The sequence below is a fragment of the Oryctolagus cuniculus genome, chromosome 7 (genome assembly GCF_964237555.1).
Source record: "Oryctolagus cuniculus chromosome 7, mOryCun1.1, whole genome shotgun sequence".
Lineage (NCBI taxonomy): Eukaryota > Metazoa > Chordata > Mammalia > Lagomorpha > Leporidae > Oryctolagus > Oryctolagus cuniculus.
In genome coordinates, this window is record NC_091438.1 from 35,933,439 (window position 1) to 35,952,034 (window position 18,596).

At 42.8% G+C, this 18,596-nt stretch overlaps 1 protein-coding gene across 10 annotated transcripts in view; it reads right to left on the reverse strand.

Moving 5' to 3' along the window:
• DDR2 (discoidin domain receptor tyrosine kinase 2) overlaps nucleotides 1-18,596 on the reverse strand; it is a 175,378-nt gene that overhangs the window by 22,346 nt on the left and 134,436 nt on the right. For all 10 annotated transcript variants that reach the window (XM_017345723.2, XM_017345728.3, XM_070077433.1 and 7 more), the window contains 8 exons: nucleotides 17,295-17,397; nucleotides 15,556-15,787; nucleotides 15,118-15,265; nucleotides 14,456-14,561; nucleotides 11,093-11,276; nucleotides 5,754-5,997; nucleotides 2,934-2,996; nucleotides 1,997-2,127 (listed from right to left, as the gene is read on the reverse strand). In XM_017345723.2, coding sequence (XP_017201212.1) covers nucleotides 1,997-2,127; nucleotides 2,934-2,996; nucleotides 5,754-5,997; nucleotides 11,093-11,276; nucleotides 14,456-14,561; nucleotides 15,118-15,265; nucleotides 15,556-15,787; nucleotides 17,295-17,397 — 1,211 coding nt within the window. The remainder of the gene's footprint in view (nucleotides 1-1,996; nucleotides 2,128-2,933; nucleotides 2,997-5,753; nucleotides 5,998-11,092; nucleotides 11,277-14,455; nucleotides 14,562-15,117; nucleotides 15,266-15,555; nucleotides 15,788-17,294; nucleotides 17,398-18,596) is intronic.

Genomic DNA, 18,596 nt, shown 5'->3' on the forward strand with positions numbered 1-18,596 from the left:
TCTGATACCCATGTGGGATGCCAGCATCACAGGCAGAAGCTTTACCTGCTATGCTACAACGCAGGCTTCTAGTAATATTCTTGGAATGCATGTGCAGGCTTAAAGATTTTCCACAAAATGTCCATCCCCAGGAAGTAATTCCACTGCACCTTGAGCTATCTTACCCAGGGTGTAGCGGGGTAGAAAGAATTTCTTAAAGAATCAAGCTACATATCCAGGGGCAAATGTTATGTTCTCCATTTTACCCAGAGGGTTTCTCATCTAACAATCCCCTCCCAGCCCATGAAGATATTCCAAAAGGCCTCAGAAGAAAGACCCAGAGAAGTGTGGTAAATTCTGGCTCAAAGAAAGAGACAAAGTGCTTATAGCAGTACTAAAAGACTATTCAAGAAAGACTATTCAGACTATTCTGCTTCAAGCTGTCCAGTGAACTGCAGTCCACCAGTTTCTCCCAGCTCCAACACTCTTCACTAGCCTTCGCCTTGGAATACCTCCGTTGGACACTCAGTGTATTCCAAAATTCTGAAAGAGGAAAGGTTTTGGTAGCATCGGTGCTACCTTGAAACATAGTCATGCCAATGGATGAGCTCTCTGTGAATCCTGCCTTTCAGTCTTCAGTCACTACTTGAAGATGGCAAGCTTTGCTTCAGATAAATTAGTCTCAGGCTGCTGGGAGAGAGCCTCTGGGAAGCAAGAAGGTTCTCTCTCTCCTAAAGCAAACATCTCAGGAAACTGAATGTGGAATAGGTCAGCAGCATTGCAGGCTGCTTGTCCGGATCACTCCCCCCATTCTCTAATCAAAGCACCTTTTTATTCCTGTGTTGCACTCAAAGAGTTCTGGAAATTCAAGGCCATCCTTAGGATGCCCTTCTCCTACTCTGGAACTACTCCACTGAGGCATTAATCTCCTCTGAGAGCCTAATCCCAACACAAGATCAGTCAGGCTATCCCCTCCTTCCTGTTCCCTGCCCCCAGTAAGTAGCTGAAAGATCATAGCCCAGGGTCTCTGTGACCTCTCACAGTCCATGTGTCTTGAGAGGGAATCAACCAATGAAGATGCCCATAGCCAAAGGTGGAAATAGTTCCCAGCAGAAGACCCTATAAGAATCATTATCAGCAGCACCCAGGGAGTTGGTATCTGCTGTAATGAAACAACAATGATCATAGATATCACACGTGTGTAGTGGAATGTATAGATTTTGCAGAAAAAAGTCAGCATATTCCAAAATTGATAACTAGAAAGAGTGTTGAAGATAGGATACAAGTTATATGACTTTGAGATCATCACATTTTCTCACCAGAAAAACAGTTAAATATAAATATGATGCCCATCTCACCATTTCTCAGCCATTACTCAAGGAAGTTCATGAAAAGTAATTCACGAAAAAAAAATCTTTGTAGACTATAAAATAGTAGATACATGTAACAAAATTTATTCAGATCATTTAGCCTAGATAACAAGAGTCTGAGGAGAAACTCAGAGAGATTCATAATCATAACCTTCAAGCACACAAATAGGAATAAAGGTGGGAGAAAGCTATCTTGCATGTTAACAAGCCTAGAGACTTTCTACAAACAAGCAAGCAACCAGGAAAATTAGAAGAGGAGCTTCAAGAGAATTAAGGTATACACATTTCCTGTACTGCATATATACAGATTCAGGAACAGAGTGATACTTCCCTCCGTACCCTCCCTCCCTCCCACACCTCCACCCTTCTTCCTCCTCCCCTTCCTATCATATTCTTATTTTTGGGAAATGCCTACATTGAGATTCAATGTATTGGTACCAGCTTTCTGAATTTCCTAGGAAGATTCTGAAATTTCCATTCTCAAAATGAGGAAATCCACTTAGCTAATTCCTTCTGACTCCTTTCAGAAATATACTTCTCAGGTCTCTCAGTAGCCTCAATGAACTCTTTAACCATTTAGAAGACTCGGGATTTGCCTTTCACTTTAGGAAAAGGAGGAACAACTTCCTGTGCCAGGCCCTCCTCACCTTCTCCAGCATTTTCTGCCAGAACTGCCTCCAGAGGATGATGACAATGATGGCCAGGAGGATGAAGATGATGGCCACCAAGCAGCCGATCAGAATCCGAGTGTTACTGTCATCCACTTTCAGCATTGGATCTGTGGCCAGGAAGAGAAGGAGGAGAACATAAACGCTTTCAGGGCAAGGAGAAACATGAGAGACTGGCCTGTGGGAATGAAGGTTCCTTCAGGATGGTTTCCAGAGACACCACCTTCCTATTTCTGCTTATTCTTGGTCATTAAGCCTTTTCATTAGGCTGGTCCTTTATCTTACATTCTTTCTCCTTGAGACAGTAGCTCCTCCCCTCCCCAAGTCTTAGACTGGATAATGGAGATTTTTCCTTGTTCTAAAATGCCACCCCTGTATTACCAGATCCTAGGTTTACAGGCCTCCAATCTCACCCATGAAACAGGTGAGGAACCAGTTTCACTCTCCTTCTTCGAAGCATGCCAAGGTAGCTAAGAGTCCTCTTTAGACACACTCAGGATTGCTGGCTGGTGTGGCCAGTGACTGTTTGAAGCAACAATTACACTTTTTGCATGTTTATCTTCAATGAGATAAGCCAGCATTCTGTTTGATAGACTTCCTTCTTTGCACTAAGATACGCCCAAGGAATCTCACTTAGGACTGTCTCCCTATTTCTGCCCCAAGTTTTCCAAACTTTTATGGAGCAATTGAAACCACTTCAGATTCTGTACCTGGGTGAGCAGTGAAGCAAACATGTAGGCCTATGCCCTCTACACTGGAGGTGGACTGTCCTACCTTTCCAGGGCTATTCTTCATTCAAAGACACCTGGCATGTAAGCCTCCTGCACAAATAGCCAGACCTTTTCAAGGCTCCACCCTTCTTCATCCTCCAGGAGGCTGCATCAAGTTAATATTTATAACTAGGAATTACACGTACCATAGGTTGTGGGTGCCATGGGAGAAGGGGATAGGGCTCCAGAGTTGTTGTACATTGCAGCATCTGTTAGGAAAGAAGAGGCACTCAGAGCTGGTTGGAAGACAGCAAGATAGGAATTTCTTGAAAGAGAATGGCGAGCTAGCATATCATGAAATCCATGTAGTAGGGTGCAACTTGTCTTTCTTACATATGAAGTCATAAATATAAAAATAAAAATACCACTCATCTACATAGAAAGGGTGACTTATCTCTTGCAAAATGTTTGTTCTCAATGATGCATTCTAGATATTGCAGTATAAAAAGTTTAAGAAACTGTGCTTCAGAGAACTGTGACCATATATACTCCTAATGCACATGTAAGAAGCAGGACTTAAATTCAGCAAAATGCAGAGCGAATACAGTGGGTAAGTGGGCATGGGACAGCCACTGCACTAAGATACTTTTTCCTTGCAGGAAATTAAACTGCTTATCCAAGAACTTCCACTATACTTCGTTGCCCTGGCCTTTTCATTTATAAATCAAGGCTCATTTATCATTCAAGATGAATCATTGACACCAGTGCAAGCCTGTAGCTTCTGAGACCAACCCCCACAAATGTATTCGCCAGATTGATCCTGACAATTATTTTTTTCTCACTGATTTGTCTTATAAAGAGAGTTAAGGATTAGAATATGCAGTTTCCATCTAAGAGACATTCCTTCCAAAAATCCTAATTTTTCTTCTCCTAAATACTATTATATAGAGAAGTATCTAGCATCTTCGTGCACTTTCAGAATCAGACCTTTAAGCTCTGGTTAGAAATTAACATTATCATGACAGTGGATTTGAAACTCATGTGACCCCAGGAATCAAAATCCATAATCCGAAGCTATAGCCAAAATAAGATAAGCACACCAATAACTCTGCCAAAGAAAATCATTGAGGACGATGGGGGAACTAGTGGCCCAAGCCAACACAGACAGTGCACGCATCACTGCTGTTGAGCATCTCGGTTTCACAGCTCTCGACAGACACTTCATGTATAATAATTCTTAGATTAAATCACTAGCACATGGCCGGCGCCGTGGCTCACTAGGCTAATCCTCCACCTTGCGGCGCCGGCACACCGGGTTCTAGTCCCGGTCGGGGCGCCGGATTCTGTCCCGGTTGGCCCTCTTCCAGACCAGCCCTCTGCTGTGGCCCGGGAGTGCAGTGGAGGATGGCCCAAGTGCTTGGGCCCTGCACCCCATGGGAGACCAGGAGAAGCACCTGGCTCCTGACATTGGATCAGCGCGGTGCGCCGGCCACAGCGCGCTGGCCGAGGCAGCCATTGGAGGGTGAACCAACGGCAAAGGAAGACCTTTCTCTCTGTCTCTCTCTCTCTCACTGTCCACTCTGCCTATCAAAAAAAAAAAAAAAAAAAAATCACTAGCACAAAAAAATCTGTAGGTACCAAAACTATCTCTCTGCCGTATATGCTCTATTTCCTTGTTGGTACCTCTTACTGATAAAACCATCTTGAAATTTTCTTCTTTCAGAAATCAAATCAGAAAGGATGATATCTTTTGTCTTTATCTTAAATCAGTCTTGGCTCTGCTATTTCTTTAATGCCTGTGCTTTTCTTCTAGGTCCAGTACAAGTTTCACTCTTCCCGTGCTGTCTGTAGCAGACCCACATTCTGGTGCCCCCTCATTCGCTTGCTGACAATGTTTTGGCCTTTTTGAACTTTCAACATGCTTTTTGAAAAATCATTGCATAGGTTTGGTCTCCTTATCTAAAACTTAATTATATGGACAGTTCCCTAAATGCTTTCTAATTTTTCAAGATTTGGCACAATACCTGGTTCCAGTACATTCAATCACTATTTGCTGCTATTATTAAATCAAGAATAGAAATTTGAATTTAAAATGAATATTTAAAAGTTGAAACAGAACTTAACTGTATATGATGGGGTGATAAATACTCAGAGAAAATAATTATCCCACTATTATTCTAATTGACATAAAATATAATATTTTGATTGGATATCCTCAGTAGGATATTCCCTAAGGACAAAGAAAAATCCTAACAGAAATCTTAAAACTCCCTCATTAGTTAGGGTGTTAGTAATAATATTGGTTTTACTATTTTTCAACAGTAGGATCAAACAAATGTTGCTAATATTGTTTGGGAACATGATAGTTTTAGTAGAGATAAAAGAGAAACAAGTATGAAATCAAATTTAAGTAAACACTTTATCATTTTTAATTAGAATGAGTAGCAATGTGAATTCATGAATTTTTTTCTTTTTAAATATGCATCTCCTCAATTGTTTATCAGAAGAAATCCTAAAAGACAACCAAAAATATTTAGTGAAAGAATCAAATAATGCTTCAGATTTGCTTTAAAATCCTAAAGCAAAAGAGAGAAATAGATGAAACAAATATGGTAAAATTTTGATAGTTGAGTGCTAAGTGGAAGTTCATTATTCTGCTTATTTTTGTGTGTATTTAGGAATTTTAACTGAAATATTTTAAGAGTTCTTAGGAGTCCATCCCCTTAATCTCTTTATATAGTCTTTAATACATCCTATTACCATTTTTTTAGTCTCTCACCATTCATCTTTCCCAGAGAAATGTTTCTTATATGAGGGAAGTCCAGTAAATATTCTGTTCACTTCCATTCTCATCCCTGCCCCTCCACAACTGAAACCAGCCAGAGGGAAGGAGTCTCTCTGTCCACCAACAGGAAGCTACGTGGACAACCCTGCTCCTCACAGACACCTGCCAGGGAGCTCTGGACACGTGCCTTCCTCCATCATTATCCTGCTCCCTTGGCACCATGGGGCCCCGAGCTTCCTACCAGATTGGAAGGTGATCTCACTGAACATCATCCAGGTATCAGCAAAATGGTATTGGCACTTGATGGCACTGGCCATTCGGTGGTGCAGTGGCACTGTGACAAACCGAGCACTGGGGTTGACGTCATCCAGGACAAGAGGGAAGGAGACAGCATTAGGTTCCCACTCATTGGCTTCAGAGCGGAAGTAGCACTGTACTTCCTTAAAGATCTTCACTCCTTTAGCAAACATGTTGTTGCAGTGGACCTAGCAGAGAAAGGAGCAAGTGAGTGGCAGGTTGGCACTGCTAGGTCACATGGGAACATAGTGTGAGCTAATCCAGTAAAATCCCAGACCTTCTTATTTCTCTGAGCACCAACCTTGGTGAAGAGTTGGTGCTTTGCAGGCTTCTGGATTTGTCCTTCTAGGAACATCATTGTGGCATAATACTTTGGTCAGGCCCTATGAAACCTGAGCTTCAACTCCAGCTACCTCTATGTGACTGTGTCCTGGCCACATCACATCATGTCGTTGGGCTACAGTTTCTTCATCTGTTAATGGATGCTGGGTCATCCTTCCTCACCCTGTATCTTTCCACCACAGCTGCCATCCACTCAGCTATCAGCTATCCTCAACTGAGGTGGGGAGAAGGCTGCTGTCCTACTTCCTCCTGTGTGCATTCAAAAGCCAGATCCCCCTTTACAGCACAGTCTGTATCAGCAACTGGAAATAATACACAGCTCCAAACAGTTTCATTTTTCTTCTTAGATGTCTCATTGCATGTGCCACGTGGCAGCATTTTTCAGCCAAAGACACAGATTTCATCATCTCTCTCAATTAACTTCAATTTAGGTAAAGTCATTTTGCTTGGGGCATCAAGTTCTCCTCATAGTAGTTTCTGAGATGAGAAAAGAGGTCTGTTGGAAGTTGGTGTGTACCTTTTTGCCTGTTGCTATGATCTTGTCACCAGGATAACTACATGGTTTTTAATAGCAACGCACTGGCCGTAGCAGCCACTTGGGGGGTGAACCAACGGAAAAAAGGAAGACCTTTCTCTCTGTCTCTCTCTCTCTCTCTTACTGTCTAACTTTGCCTGAAAAAAAAGAGTCCCTAGGATGGGGTTGGCATTGTGGCATAGTGGGTAAAGCTGCAGCCTGTGACTCTGACATCCCATTTGGGCACCAGTTTGAGTCTCGGCTGCTCCACTTCTGATCCAACTCCATGTTAATGGCCTGGGAAAAGCAATGGAAGATTACTGAAGTGTTTGGACCACTGCCACCCATTTGGAGACTTGGATGAAGCTCTTAGTTCCTGGCTTCAGCTAGGAGTGAGCCAGTGGAGTTCTCTCCAGTGGAAGATCTCTCTCTCTTTCAACTCTGACTTTTTAACTTTCAAATAAATAAACCTTAAAAGAAAGAGTTGTCAGGAGCAAAGATGCCACAACAGCCTTTCTGTAGCACCTCCCTGTGTTTAGCAGTCCTCAAACATGGAATGTGCATGTTTGTAGCTAACTCAAATGCCGCATGGGGATTCAGTGCCATTTCCTCTGGCTCAGTCCTATATGGAGAAATAGCTCTGCTGGCCTCTATCCCTCACATTTAAGAACTTTAAAGGCTGGAAAAACATCATTGTCATTCTAGGAATAGATTTCCTGCTTCCGTTTTAAGGTTACTACTGTCCATACCCTCTTCTGGTTTCTGGATAGTCAATACAGGACTATGGTTCTGAATTTATTTTTAGCTGAAATAGAAGCTGTGATGATGATATAAAATTCATGACTAAAGAAACAGACCAGAAATACTCTGAAAATAGAATATCAGAGCTACTGGATGTTGTAGAAACCGTCTGGCCCAACTCTCTATTTACTAGGGAGAGTCTGAGCTTTGCATTGCCTGTGCTCAGTCAGAGCAGAGCTGGGTCTAGAACCCTAGGCTCCTAGCCCAATGCTCTTTGAACATATGACACACCAAAATCTAACAAAACATTTAACTTTCCCATTCGATTTTCATCCAAATGTTTTAATGATGAAAGCATGTGTTAAGACCTTCTTTGGGATGAATTAACTGTTCCAGCTTACTGAACATAAGTCAATTGAGCATGGCTAAGATAAAAATCAAAGGGATATCATCTAGCTTCAATAGATTTTTCAGATGTTTTGAAATCTGAAAGTGTTGGATAAGTACTCTCTGGGGAAGGTAGTAATCTCTCCTACAGATGTTTTAGGAATTCAACTGGAATGCACATAAATAGCATAGGATTTTATTTCCATGTGGTCTTACATATTTACTCAAGAGGTGCAAAACATTTTTAGAAGTTTATTGGCATATTTTGGTGGTATAGTTTAAATATATTTTGGGGGGGATTTGTGGTGATTTGCCTAAGAAGCAAAAACTACTCCCTCTCTCTCTCTCTCTTTTTTTTTATTTGACAGATAGAGTTAGACAGTGAGAGAGAGAGAGACAGAGAGAAAGGTCTTCCTTCCATTGGTTCACCCCCCAAATGGCCATTATGGCCAGAACTACGCTGATCCTAAGCCAGAAGCCAGGTGCTTTTTCCTGATGTCCTATGTGGGTGCAGGGCCCAAGGAATTGGGCCATCCTCTACTGCGTTCCCAGGCCACAGCAGAGAGCTAGACTGGAAGAGGAGCAACCAGGACTAGAACCTGGCACCCATATGGGATGCCAGCACCACAGGTGGAAGATTAACCAAGTGAGCCACGGTGCCACCACCCCCCCCCCTTTTTTTTTCCAAAAACTACTCTCTAGAAGGTATCAGTGCCCTGGAAGTCATCTTTTACTTTGTCCCAGAAAAAATTAAAATATGCTACAGCCCTGTTTAATTTCAAGAGGACTAGCCCTGGGTCAGATCCTTAAAAGTTTATGGTACTTTTGATTGTAGAATATGCCCTTGAATAATTTTGACCTGTGATAAGCTAAGTAAGCACTGCTTGGGGACTCAGGAAGATCAAGTTTACTGAATGAATATTATAACTTTAGAGAGAGTTTAAAACATATCTCACTTATTCATGGGACCAGAAATATTCCCAGTGGCATATATTTGTGAATTTATATACATGTTCATAGATGCATGTAGAGACACATATTATTTAGCAATATAAATATATTATCTTAAAGTATATTGTTTTTGGCATGCCTATGCCCCTTCCCCGAAAAGAACTGTGAAGAATAATGTGTTACACACAATTGCACACACTCATGTTTTACAACTGCCAAAGAGCCATACTTAAAAATAAACTAGCAGGGGCTGGTGCTATAGCATAGAAACTTTGGCCTCCAGCTGCAATGCCCACATCCTATATGGGTGCCAGTTTGAGTCCCGGCTGCTCCACTTCTGATCCAGTGCCCTGCTGATGCACCTCAGAAAGCAGTGGAAGATGGCACAAGTGCTTGGACCCCTGCACCCATGTGGGAGACCTGGAAGAAACTCTTGGCTCCTGGCTTCAGTCTGGCCCAGCCCCAGCTGTTGCGGCCATTTGGGGAGTGAACTAGTGTAAGGCAGATCTCTCTCTTTCTCTCTCTGGATCTCTGCCTTTCAAATAAATAAAATAAATCTTTAAAAAAATAAACTAGCAAGGCCGGCGCCACGGGTCATTAGGCTAATCCTCCACCTAGTGGCACCAGCACACCGGGTTCTAGTCCCAGTCGGGGCACTGGATTCTGTCCCAGTTGCCCCTCTTCCAGGCCAGCTCTCTGCTGTGGCCTGGGAGTGCAGTGGAGGATGGCCCAAGTGCTTGGGCCCTGCACCCCATGGGAGACCAGGAGAAGTACCTGGCTCCTGCCATCAGATCAGCGCAGTGCGCCGGCCACAGCACGCCGGCCGCAGCGCGCCAGCTGCAGCGGCCATTGGAGGGTGAACCAATGGCAAAAGGAAGACCTTTCTGTCTCTCTCTCTCACTGTCTACTCTGCCTGTCAAAAACAAACAAACAAACAAACAAACAAACAAAAAAACCCTAGCAGATTGAGCATGTGTAGATCTTTCTGTTATCATCTTACATATTCATATAACTAGTAGCTATTAATCCAATTAGGATATATTGTTATATTAACATCTGGGAGTAGTACAATAAGTAAGCATTTTCTTTTTGACTTCTATTTTGTGGGACGAATAAATTTTGCTTTACCAAGACCTCCTGATGATAACATGGTTTCCTTGTACATTCCATATCATCCTACATTCCTGCTTTTGGGAAGTAGTGTCCTCAACACTGAACTGCAAATTGTTCCATGATGGGAGTCATTACCTTACTCACCTGCTCACCCCCAGAACCTAGCAGTGTTGCAGACACAAATGCAGTTGATAAACTGGTGACAGAGCTAGAAGATGGGATGGATTTAGGAAAACGCATACTGAAGCTGAGAACTGAGTGTGAATAGAAGAATCACCAATTTGTTAGTCACTACTATTCCACACCCAATTATCAATGGGGAAAAACAACATACAAACAAGGACCCCTGTGTGAGGTCAAGTTCACTTGCCCACTCTCTTTCCTGGGACTTGTACTAGGGTCCTCTCCTGCTCCTTCATAAGCCAGAAAGAGTTATAGATGAACCTCGTAATCCCTAAGGCCTCCTCCTGACATCAAGAAGAGGGGCTTTCCTCCTCACCCTGAAGTCCTACTTTTCTTCAACCTTAAATTCAGGCTTAACATCAAATCTGTTGGTTTGGTTTTTTTTTTGTTTTTTTTTTTTGGCATGAATTTTTCTTCTCTTCCACTCTTTTCATTCTGAAAGAGACTTGGGATTGCGGAAGATAAAAAGAAAATGATTCTTCGAGTTAGGTACGAGGAAACTCATGCTTTCACTAATGGAGATGTCCTCAATCCTGACATCAAGATTGGGCTCTCTTGTGAGGACCTGCTTTAGCGAAAGTTGAAATCAGGCCTTGAGCCTCAGGCTCAGCTCTTATCTGGTATCTGCATTTATTATGCCCCATCACACACCCAGTCCCGGATCTTTCTCAAGCTTTTTGACTTCCCTCCAACCACTCAAGAAAATTCAACTACTCTTTCCTAACTTCCCTGATATAAAAAATTAATAAAACAACTACCGAGCCCGATGGAATGGATACAATAGCTCTGGCATTGGAACAAAAAGAAAAAAAAAGAAAGAAAAATATCAAGTACTGACCTAGTTTAACCCTCCCCCACTACAGTATTCACAAATGAAGATACAACCCATGGAGGTGAAGTGATTTTGAAATGTACATAGCTCCTTAGCAGAATATGTGTTTGAATGCAGTTCTGCTGACCTCAGCTCAGGGTCCTCTCTAGCAAGCTTTTCTCTACCACTTTAGAATTTTGCCTTCTTTGAAGAAGTTTCCCCCACACCTCACTCCACTGACCTTCATGGTAGTGAAATTCCTGATACGGTCAAATTCAAACATGATCTCGATGTAGCCATTGGTGGCACTTTCATTCCTCCAGCCCACGTAGTCATAGCCAGGCCACACATGGTATTCATGGGTCTGAGTGAAATCGTCCAGGCCAGACACCCCATCTGTCAACTGGCCCAGTCCTTCGGTCATGCTGCTCAGGCAAGAATAGGAGAAGGAAAAGAGAGAGGAACCTGGGGTTAATTACATTTACGGTAAAATTTTTATCCAGCTGTTTTGCGCTGGGAGCTGAGTATCTTGGAGATTGAATGATTATGAAAAAATCAGATTTGTTTCATAGTACTGATGCGTTTATCCTACATAAATAAATAAACAGCTAGTTAAGAATTTCCTATCAATGAATTTTACAAAATACCAAGTGCCTACCACTTTAGTAGCAAAACTTTTGAACAATATTTTGTCAATTTATATTAAAAGCTCTCTATAATCCATTGCCTCCTTGCCTACTCATACATGAGTACATTGAAAAAAATGTCTTGACATAATGGCCCAGTATTATCAAACATACTTCATCAACTAATTGATTAATGAATGAATGAATGTATAGAATTAACACTACAGTAAATACTAGCACTTGCTCCATCACTGTCGCTCCCCGTCTTCGTGGAGGAACGACACAGGACCCTGCGCTGTTCTTTTGTCTGCTCGGCCCTCCCCGGGTTTACTGCTGGTTCTTCCCGGGTTGGCTACTATCCCTTCCACCTCCGTGGAAGGGCAGTTCCCCCTGGCCACATTCCCCACTTCCGCAGGGGAGCGGCACACCGCCGGCCGGCTTTCTCGGGGGCTGCACGGGTGTTCCTTCAGCTAGATGTTCCCCTTAGATGTTCCTGGTGCATGCCGTCTCTCTCCTCCTTTATAGTCCTCCTCCGCCAATCCCAACTCGGCTGCCCACACGCCGAGTACGCTGCTCTCCAATCAGGAGCAAGTCCTACAGTTAATTGGTTGAACTGGAGGCAGCTGCGCGGAAGCTGTTTACTTCTCTCCCAGCGCCATATTGTGGGAGAGCAGATGCATAGAATAAGTCTTAATTCCAGTAACTTAGTCCAGTCCGGATTGCTCCCCACACATCACTAAGATGTTTTCAGAGCATCCTGGAAATTTTTCTGACCCTCTTTTGTATGTTATTATTATTCAGTGAATCAACTGTAGAGAAGCCAGTCAGGCCCTCTTACACTCCACATCTCCAACAACTCAACTTGATATCACACTGAAGAGCAAAAAGAGTAGTAATAAATTTTGCCAAATTTTAATTTAGATTTAAATGTAATTAAATAGATAAAATATATGACCCATGAAATGAAACACATGAATTTCATGAGAGTCTCAGGTATTGGATTAAATTTTATTTTTTGGTTCAAAAAACTTCTCCATTTTGAAGTGTGAAGCTCTATTTTGCATGACTGCAGCCTGGGATGTAACTTTACTTGTATATTAATTCAACTATTTGAAGGACATAAAGAGGTATCTCTTCTCTCTGTGGAGGGACACAGCAGAAGTCTGTGATGTGAAAAGTCTCACTTCTCAAGTTCTGCATGTGAACCTATGGGAGATATGTCAAGACTCTCCCAAAAGAAGAGAGTGGGAGAGTCCCTCTCAGGTAAATATGGAAATGCCCCTTGACGGATTCAGTCATAGCCAATGGCATGTACAATTTTTGAACTGTAGAAATTGATTAAGAGTAATAATGCTGGCCTTACAGATACCTTTTGAAATATTTACTTATTAAAATGTTTAGCAAATTATAAAATTTGACTGGCCTTATCTACAGTAACAGAGCTTAGCTGTCCCTTCCAAGGTTTTGTCAGCTTTCCTTCTCTCTACAGATCAGAAGGCTAGGAGAATGTAAGTTTACTTGCAGTGGCTATAATTCCCAATGGCCCCAGAAGCAACACAAATTAAAAAGAACAACTTCATTTTTCTTGAATCAAAATTAAATCCAAGTGGAGTAGAAATAAAGAAGAAAAAATTTTTTACATTTACTTTATATGCCTTTGAATTATTACTACAATGAATATATCTTACTCTTGTAACTTTTTTCATTAAAAAAGTAACTTTGGCTACTCTGCAATATTTCCTGAGACTCTGACCTAAATGTCTTGGCTTTCATCACTCTGACACATGCCAACCAGATATCTCATTACCTCAATTATTAGGTATAAGTAAGTTGCATCTACATTTTTAAAATTATTTTTTCCCCACTATCTTTGAATACTGACAACACCTAGCCACATTTCTCGCACATAGTCATGGTTGATTTGCAAACAATTAGTATACTAAACTGAATTAAACTGAACCCTGGTTTCTTCCATGATTTGTGTAATACTCTGATTGGGGTGCAGCTGATTGAAATGCTGATAAGATGGTTAGGCAAATGGTACACAACACTGACTAAGCAGATGGCAAGGAAGGAAGAGGTGATAAATCAGGACTTCACCCAGGGGATGCCAGCTGAGACAATGATTTATTCTCCTAAGCCAATGGACGTGCTATCATTTCATGCTCTCCTTCCTAATACTCACTAATATCCCCATTTGCAACTCCTGAGAATTTCCATCAGCTGGTCTGTACTTCACTATGATCTAATCTCTCTCCAGACTCATTCTTTGCAGGTAAGGATAAAGCTAAGGAGAAAGTGTTGGGTGGTCTAGAAGAAGTTTGGCATGAAATGCCGTAAGTAAGAACATTTCTGTTCTAACTTTAAATTCCCACTGTATCTGATCACACTTCTCCATCATGGTCCTCCACTGACACATGTCAGACTTGCCCATCAGTCCATCCTTGCCCTTAGCCCTGTTTCCTCTGTTCCCTTCTACCTTCCTTCTGCAACTTAAATTCTCATCTCATCCTCGAAACTTCCCTGTCACTCACAAGCCTTAGTTGTCTCTTTCTTTTCAGAATTTCTAAAACATTTATATTTATGGAATCTATGCTTCTTGAACTTCATGACTTGCCATTATTATACTTATTACTTCAATTCTTCTGGACCTTTGCCTATATAAACATAACAATATTAATGTCATTATATCCTGCTTTCAGGATCAAAAATTATGGCTACCACACTCAGCACCTTGCTCTGTGTGATTTATTGCTGTTTTCTATGTGATTGCCTTTTTTTCCTAAAATAGGATATAAGTTCATGGGAAATAAAGACCATGTAGCTTATTTTATCTGTGTTATTTCACAATGTATAGTACAGGGACTAAATAAATACTGATTGGTTGATTTATTGATTGATAACTGATCCTAAACCATAATAACATTCTCTCCTAGTGGCCATTTTTTCACTTAATGACCAAAATTTCCAGAATTTACCTGTACCCAACAGCTCCATCATAGACAGAGTCATTCAGATAAATTATAGATCCTCCTGGGAGTACAAACTGCTGCCCAGCTGGAGCATTGTAAGACACCAAGCCATCTGCCAAGAGAAACACAGTTGTCAGCGCCATGGATGAGGACACTGTACTTGATGCTCACACCAACTACCACTTGGAGCAACAAGAGCTTCACAGTTGCAGTCTGCACAGTATGTCCATTAGCTCCCAACGTGGGCACACAGGGAGCACTGCTGAGGAGCACTTTTTGGTATCAGTCAACAAACTGACTCTGAATGCATCATTCTGGGTGTGGAGCACCAAGCCCTGGGGTGGATAAACAATGTTCCTTTCTCACACTGATAGGGATTTACTTTGTTGGGATGGGGAATGTCCAGCCCAAGAAATCATCTGGCCTGACCCTGCTGAGCCAACCACAGGTGGGATTTGAAATTCAATAAATCTACAGTAGGCTAGTTTTTAAGTTGACTGTATGGCCCACAAATGATGTCATAAATACCTAAATGCTCCTTGGCAGAACAAAGGTTCCCCACCCCTACCGAGCTAACTGATCCCATCCCTTTCTGATCTGATTGTCTTTAAATCCCAGGGGTCAGGGTTTTTCATAACATCAGTAAGCTCCCTGTGCTAGAGACCTACCTAGCCAAACACAGCCATAAAGCTCCACTCTCATGCACACATTCATGGAGTGGTCAGTGACAGGAATGAAGCGAACAAATCTGGCCACAATGGGTGGCTCCAAGTCCTTCAGGCAAATATCATAGGGGTTACTATTTCCATCCAGCACCTGAGGAGAGAGAAGAGAAAGAGTGAAGCAATAGTGTAAGATCACACTCACACGTCTTCATCCCCATCACCCTTTTGTTAGGTTTCCTTTTAATTCAAGGAGCAGACAGGATCCATTCTGCCTTGTTATTCTCTTTTGTGCCCACTTGCCACCCTCCCTCATTCTGGGCCACAGATTTACAAGGTAATGCTGGGTTGATAGACTCACATACCTACATAGACAACTTGCGCTCTTCTTCTTCTAACCTATGGTGTTGGATATCCTAGGCTCTGAATGCTTCTTCTTCCTACCTGTTTCCCATGTCGATTCCGCCATGAGATCCAGCGAGTACCATCCCGACTGTAATTGATCTTGTACATGGGAGCAAACTCAATGCCATGCCCCCCAGCATGGCGTCCCTGGGTCCCCACAAGAGTGATAAAGTGTAGAGTGTGCAAGTCGATCTGCAAAAATTCCTTCAGGTCATCAGGCTCCACTGGGATCTCTGGGCACCAGGCTCCATCCCCTTCTTCTGAGTCCAGTCTTGAGAGGCGAGAGTTAGGGAGAGAGAGAGCAACCATGAAACCATGGACTTCTGTACCGATTCACAGCGAGCAGCTGCTCTGTCATGAGGGAAGAGAGCAGGCCGTGTGCCCAGTCTAGTAGAACTTTTTGGATTCTCCTCACCAGTCTGACTCCATCATGGTATCTATTTGTGGTTAGTTACCTTTCCGTAGAGTATTGTGAAACTCAGAGGGAGTCACTACCAGGGACCTGGAGGGCTTCAGATCATAGGTAGCCTTTATTCCCAGCCTGATTTACAGTCCCAAGGGAAATGAAACCCTTTCAACCCTCTGTCCCTCTATGTTCATTTCACCATCCCTACATCCCCACTACACACACACACACACACACACACACCCCACAATCTCAGACTAAGCCTGGCAGAGTTAGTCATTCTTCGCTTGGGCATTAAGTTACGGGAGTGCTGAGGGGTGGATAGTAGAATCCTGAGTGTGGACTATGCAATGCAGTGGAATTCTAACCAGCAGGATGGGCACAACAGCCCAGCAAAAAGCCATGGAAAGCCATGGGGAGGGGGAGGCAAATAGCAGGCCAGGGGAAGAGTAAAAACTCTGGTTTTGCTTTTTTACATCCAGGCTGAGCTACCACTGAGCATAATTGTGCAATCAGTTCAAGGTTTATTTTGGGAACCTCTTGCCACTTTCCCTCTTCTCTGGAATGCTCCCATTTCTCACAGCTGTTACCCAGCCAGTGGCTGCTCCCTTCCAACACCCACCAACCATCACTCCGGTCTTTCTCACACTAAGATAAATATTATGGGGAAGGTTTTGCAGGGTTATTTTCCTTATGGATGATTCCATTTTAACAAAATCAACACTTTCCAGCAAAATAATTAATTCTGGGGGAGGATCAGGCCCCAATCAGCAGAATAGTTTTTGAGTTGGGAGATTTGGGGATACAGAGGAACCCTCAAATTATACCACAAGGAACTTACTACGTCCTAATTATGGATGAGGATAGCTGTTCTATGTGAGAAATCTTGAGAGAGAGGAACTTTTTGGAGGGCTGGGTAAGTGCATCACACTCTGCATGGTGAGTGATGTTTCATAGAACCCACTGAGAAGGGGAGCAGCTTTCTTAATCCCTGGCATTCTACATAATCTGTACCACTACATATCTGCCCTTCTGGCCTGCCTCCAACAGCAACTCAGAGTGGGAAGGCCAAGGAAAGCAAATCCACCACCTTTCAATGAACCCATTCACTGTGGGTATTGTGGCTCTGGGGCTTCTGTGGTTGCAATGGGATTGCAGGACCAACACAACCCGCCAAGACCTGAAATCTCTCCCTGCAAACACACAGACAGGAATAGTCCACTGATGTACTTGCCCCATTCCCACCAGCTCCCACCAATGCCATACTCCTGCCAGGACCACCCCTTTTCCCCAACCCCTTGAGTCAGGGCTTCTCTGTCCAGGAAATCTGTCCATCCCAGAACTCAGACTCTTCTGAAGTGCCCATCCTCACCTTCCGTATCTGGCAGCTGTGGACTCTGACCACTGACTGGAAGCTGTGATGTCTTCATCTGGGATGTGGCCTCCTGACATGCCCAGAGGATAGCGGCAAATAGCTGGACCAAGAGAAATTGCAGAAGATATGCTTTTATTTTTATCTGCAGATCCTACTAGAGAAGATGTCACCGCTTATTGAACAGTTACTAAGAGAATATAAAGCCCACTATGCGTTCTGTGACCCCAGTTTCATCACCCTGCCTCTACAGGACTTTCTGGCTCAGATTCCAAAAGCATTTGAGGTTTGCAAGATATGACTATCAGCCAAATCTGACAAGTGTTGTGATATAATATAACGTAATGTGCCGATTTGACCTTTGTATTTGGTGACAACAAGGTCAGTGGCCCTTCTCTATTCTGTTGTTAGCATATATCCAATTCTAATTAACTTCTCAACAGTAGTTAATCATCTTCATAATCACCAGGTATTCCTATGACCCATGGGTTTCGTTTTCTCTAGATAGAAGGTTACATGCAACTGTGATGCAAATCTACAAACTCTGCTATGAAGGGATTGGCCCCCATCAGCACGTGTTCTGGCTCCAGGTAGAAAGCAACGACTTCTGGGGATGGATTTCCACTTGCAACCAAGTTAGAGTAACAGGGACTAGATTTACCCTCCTCTTTGAAACAATCAAAAAGGACAGAATGTATGAAATACTGGGTTTCAGGATAATGACCATCCGACAACAAAGGGCAGCAATCTCTAAGAGATAGGAAAAAAAGAAGAAAAGACCGACAACTGGGCGAGCTGAGTGGCACAGCTCAATGCAATGAGCAGGAACTCAGAGCCTGGAGAATTTCCTTGGTGATGGGGCCAAAGAGTCCAGAGAGTTTAAGAGGACTGGAGCTGTCAGGACATAGAACTTCCAGAGAAAACACAGGACACTTCGTTAAATTTTAATTTCAAAAATGTTTTTTAAAGTTTTTTAGTGTATGTGTGTCCCACACAACAAAAAAATTACCAGGCACATGGGTTAGGCATTTGGCAGGGCAGTTAAGACTCCTACATCCTATATCAGAATGCCTGAGTTCAATACCCTCCTTTGGCTCCTGACTCCAGCTTCCTGCTAATTTAGCAGATCCTGGGAGGCAAGGGTGATAGCTCAAGTAATTAGGTTTCTGCCACCCATGCATGAGACCTGGATTGCATTCCCACATCCAGGCTTCAGTCTTAACCACTGTGAGAATTTAGGGAGTGAATTTGCAGATGGGAATAGTGGTCTCTCTCCATGCCCCCTCCCCTGTTTCTCTCTCT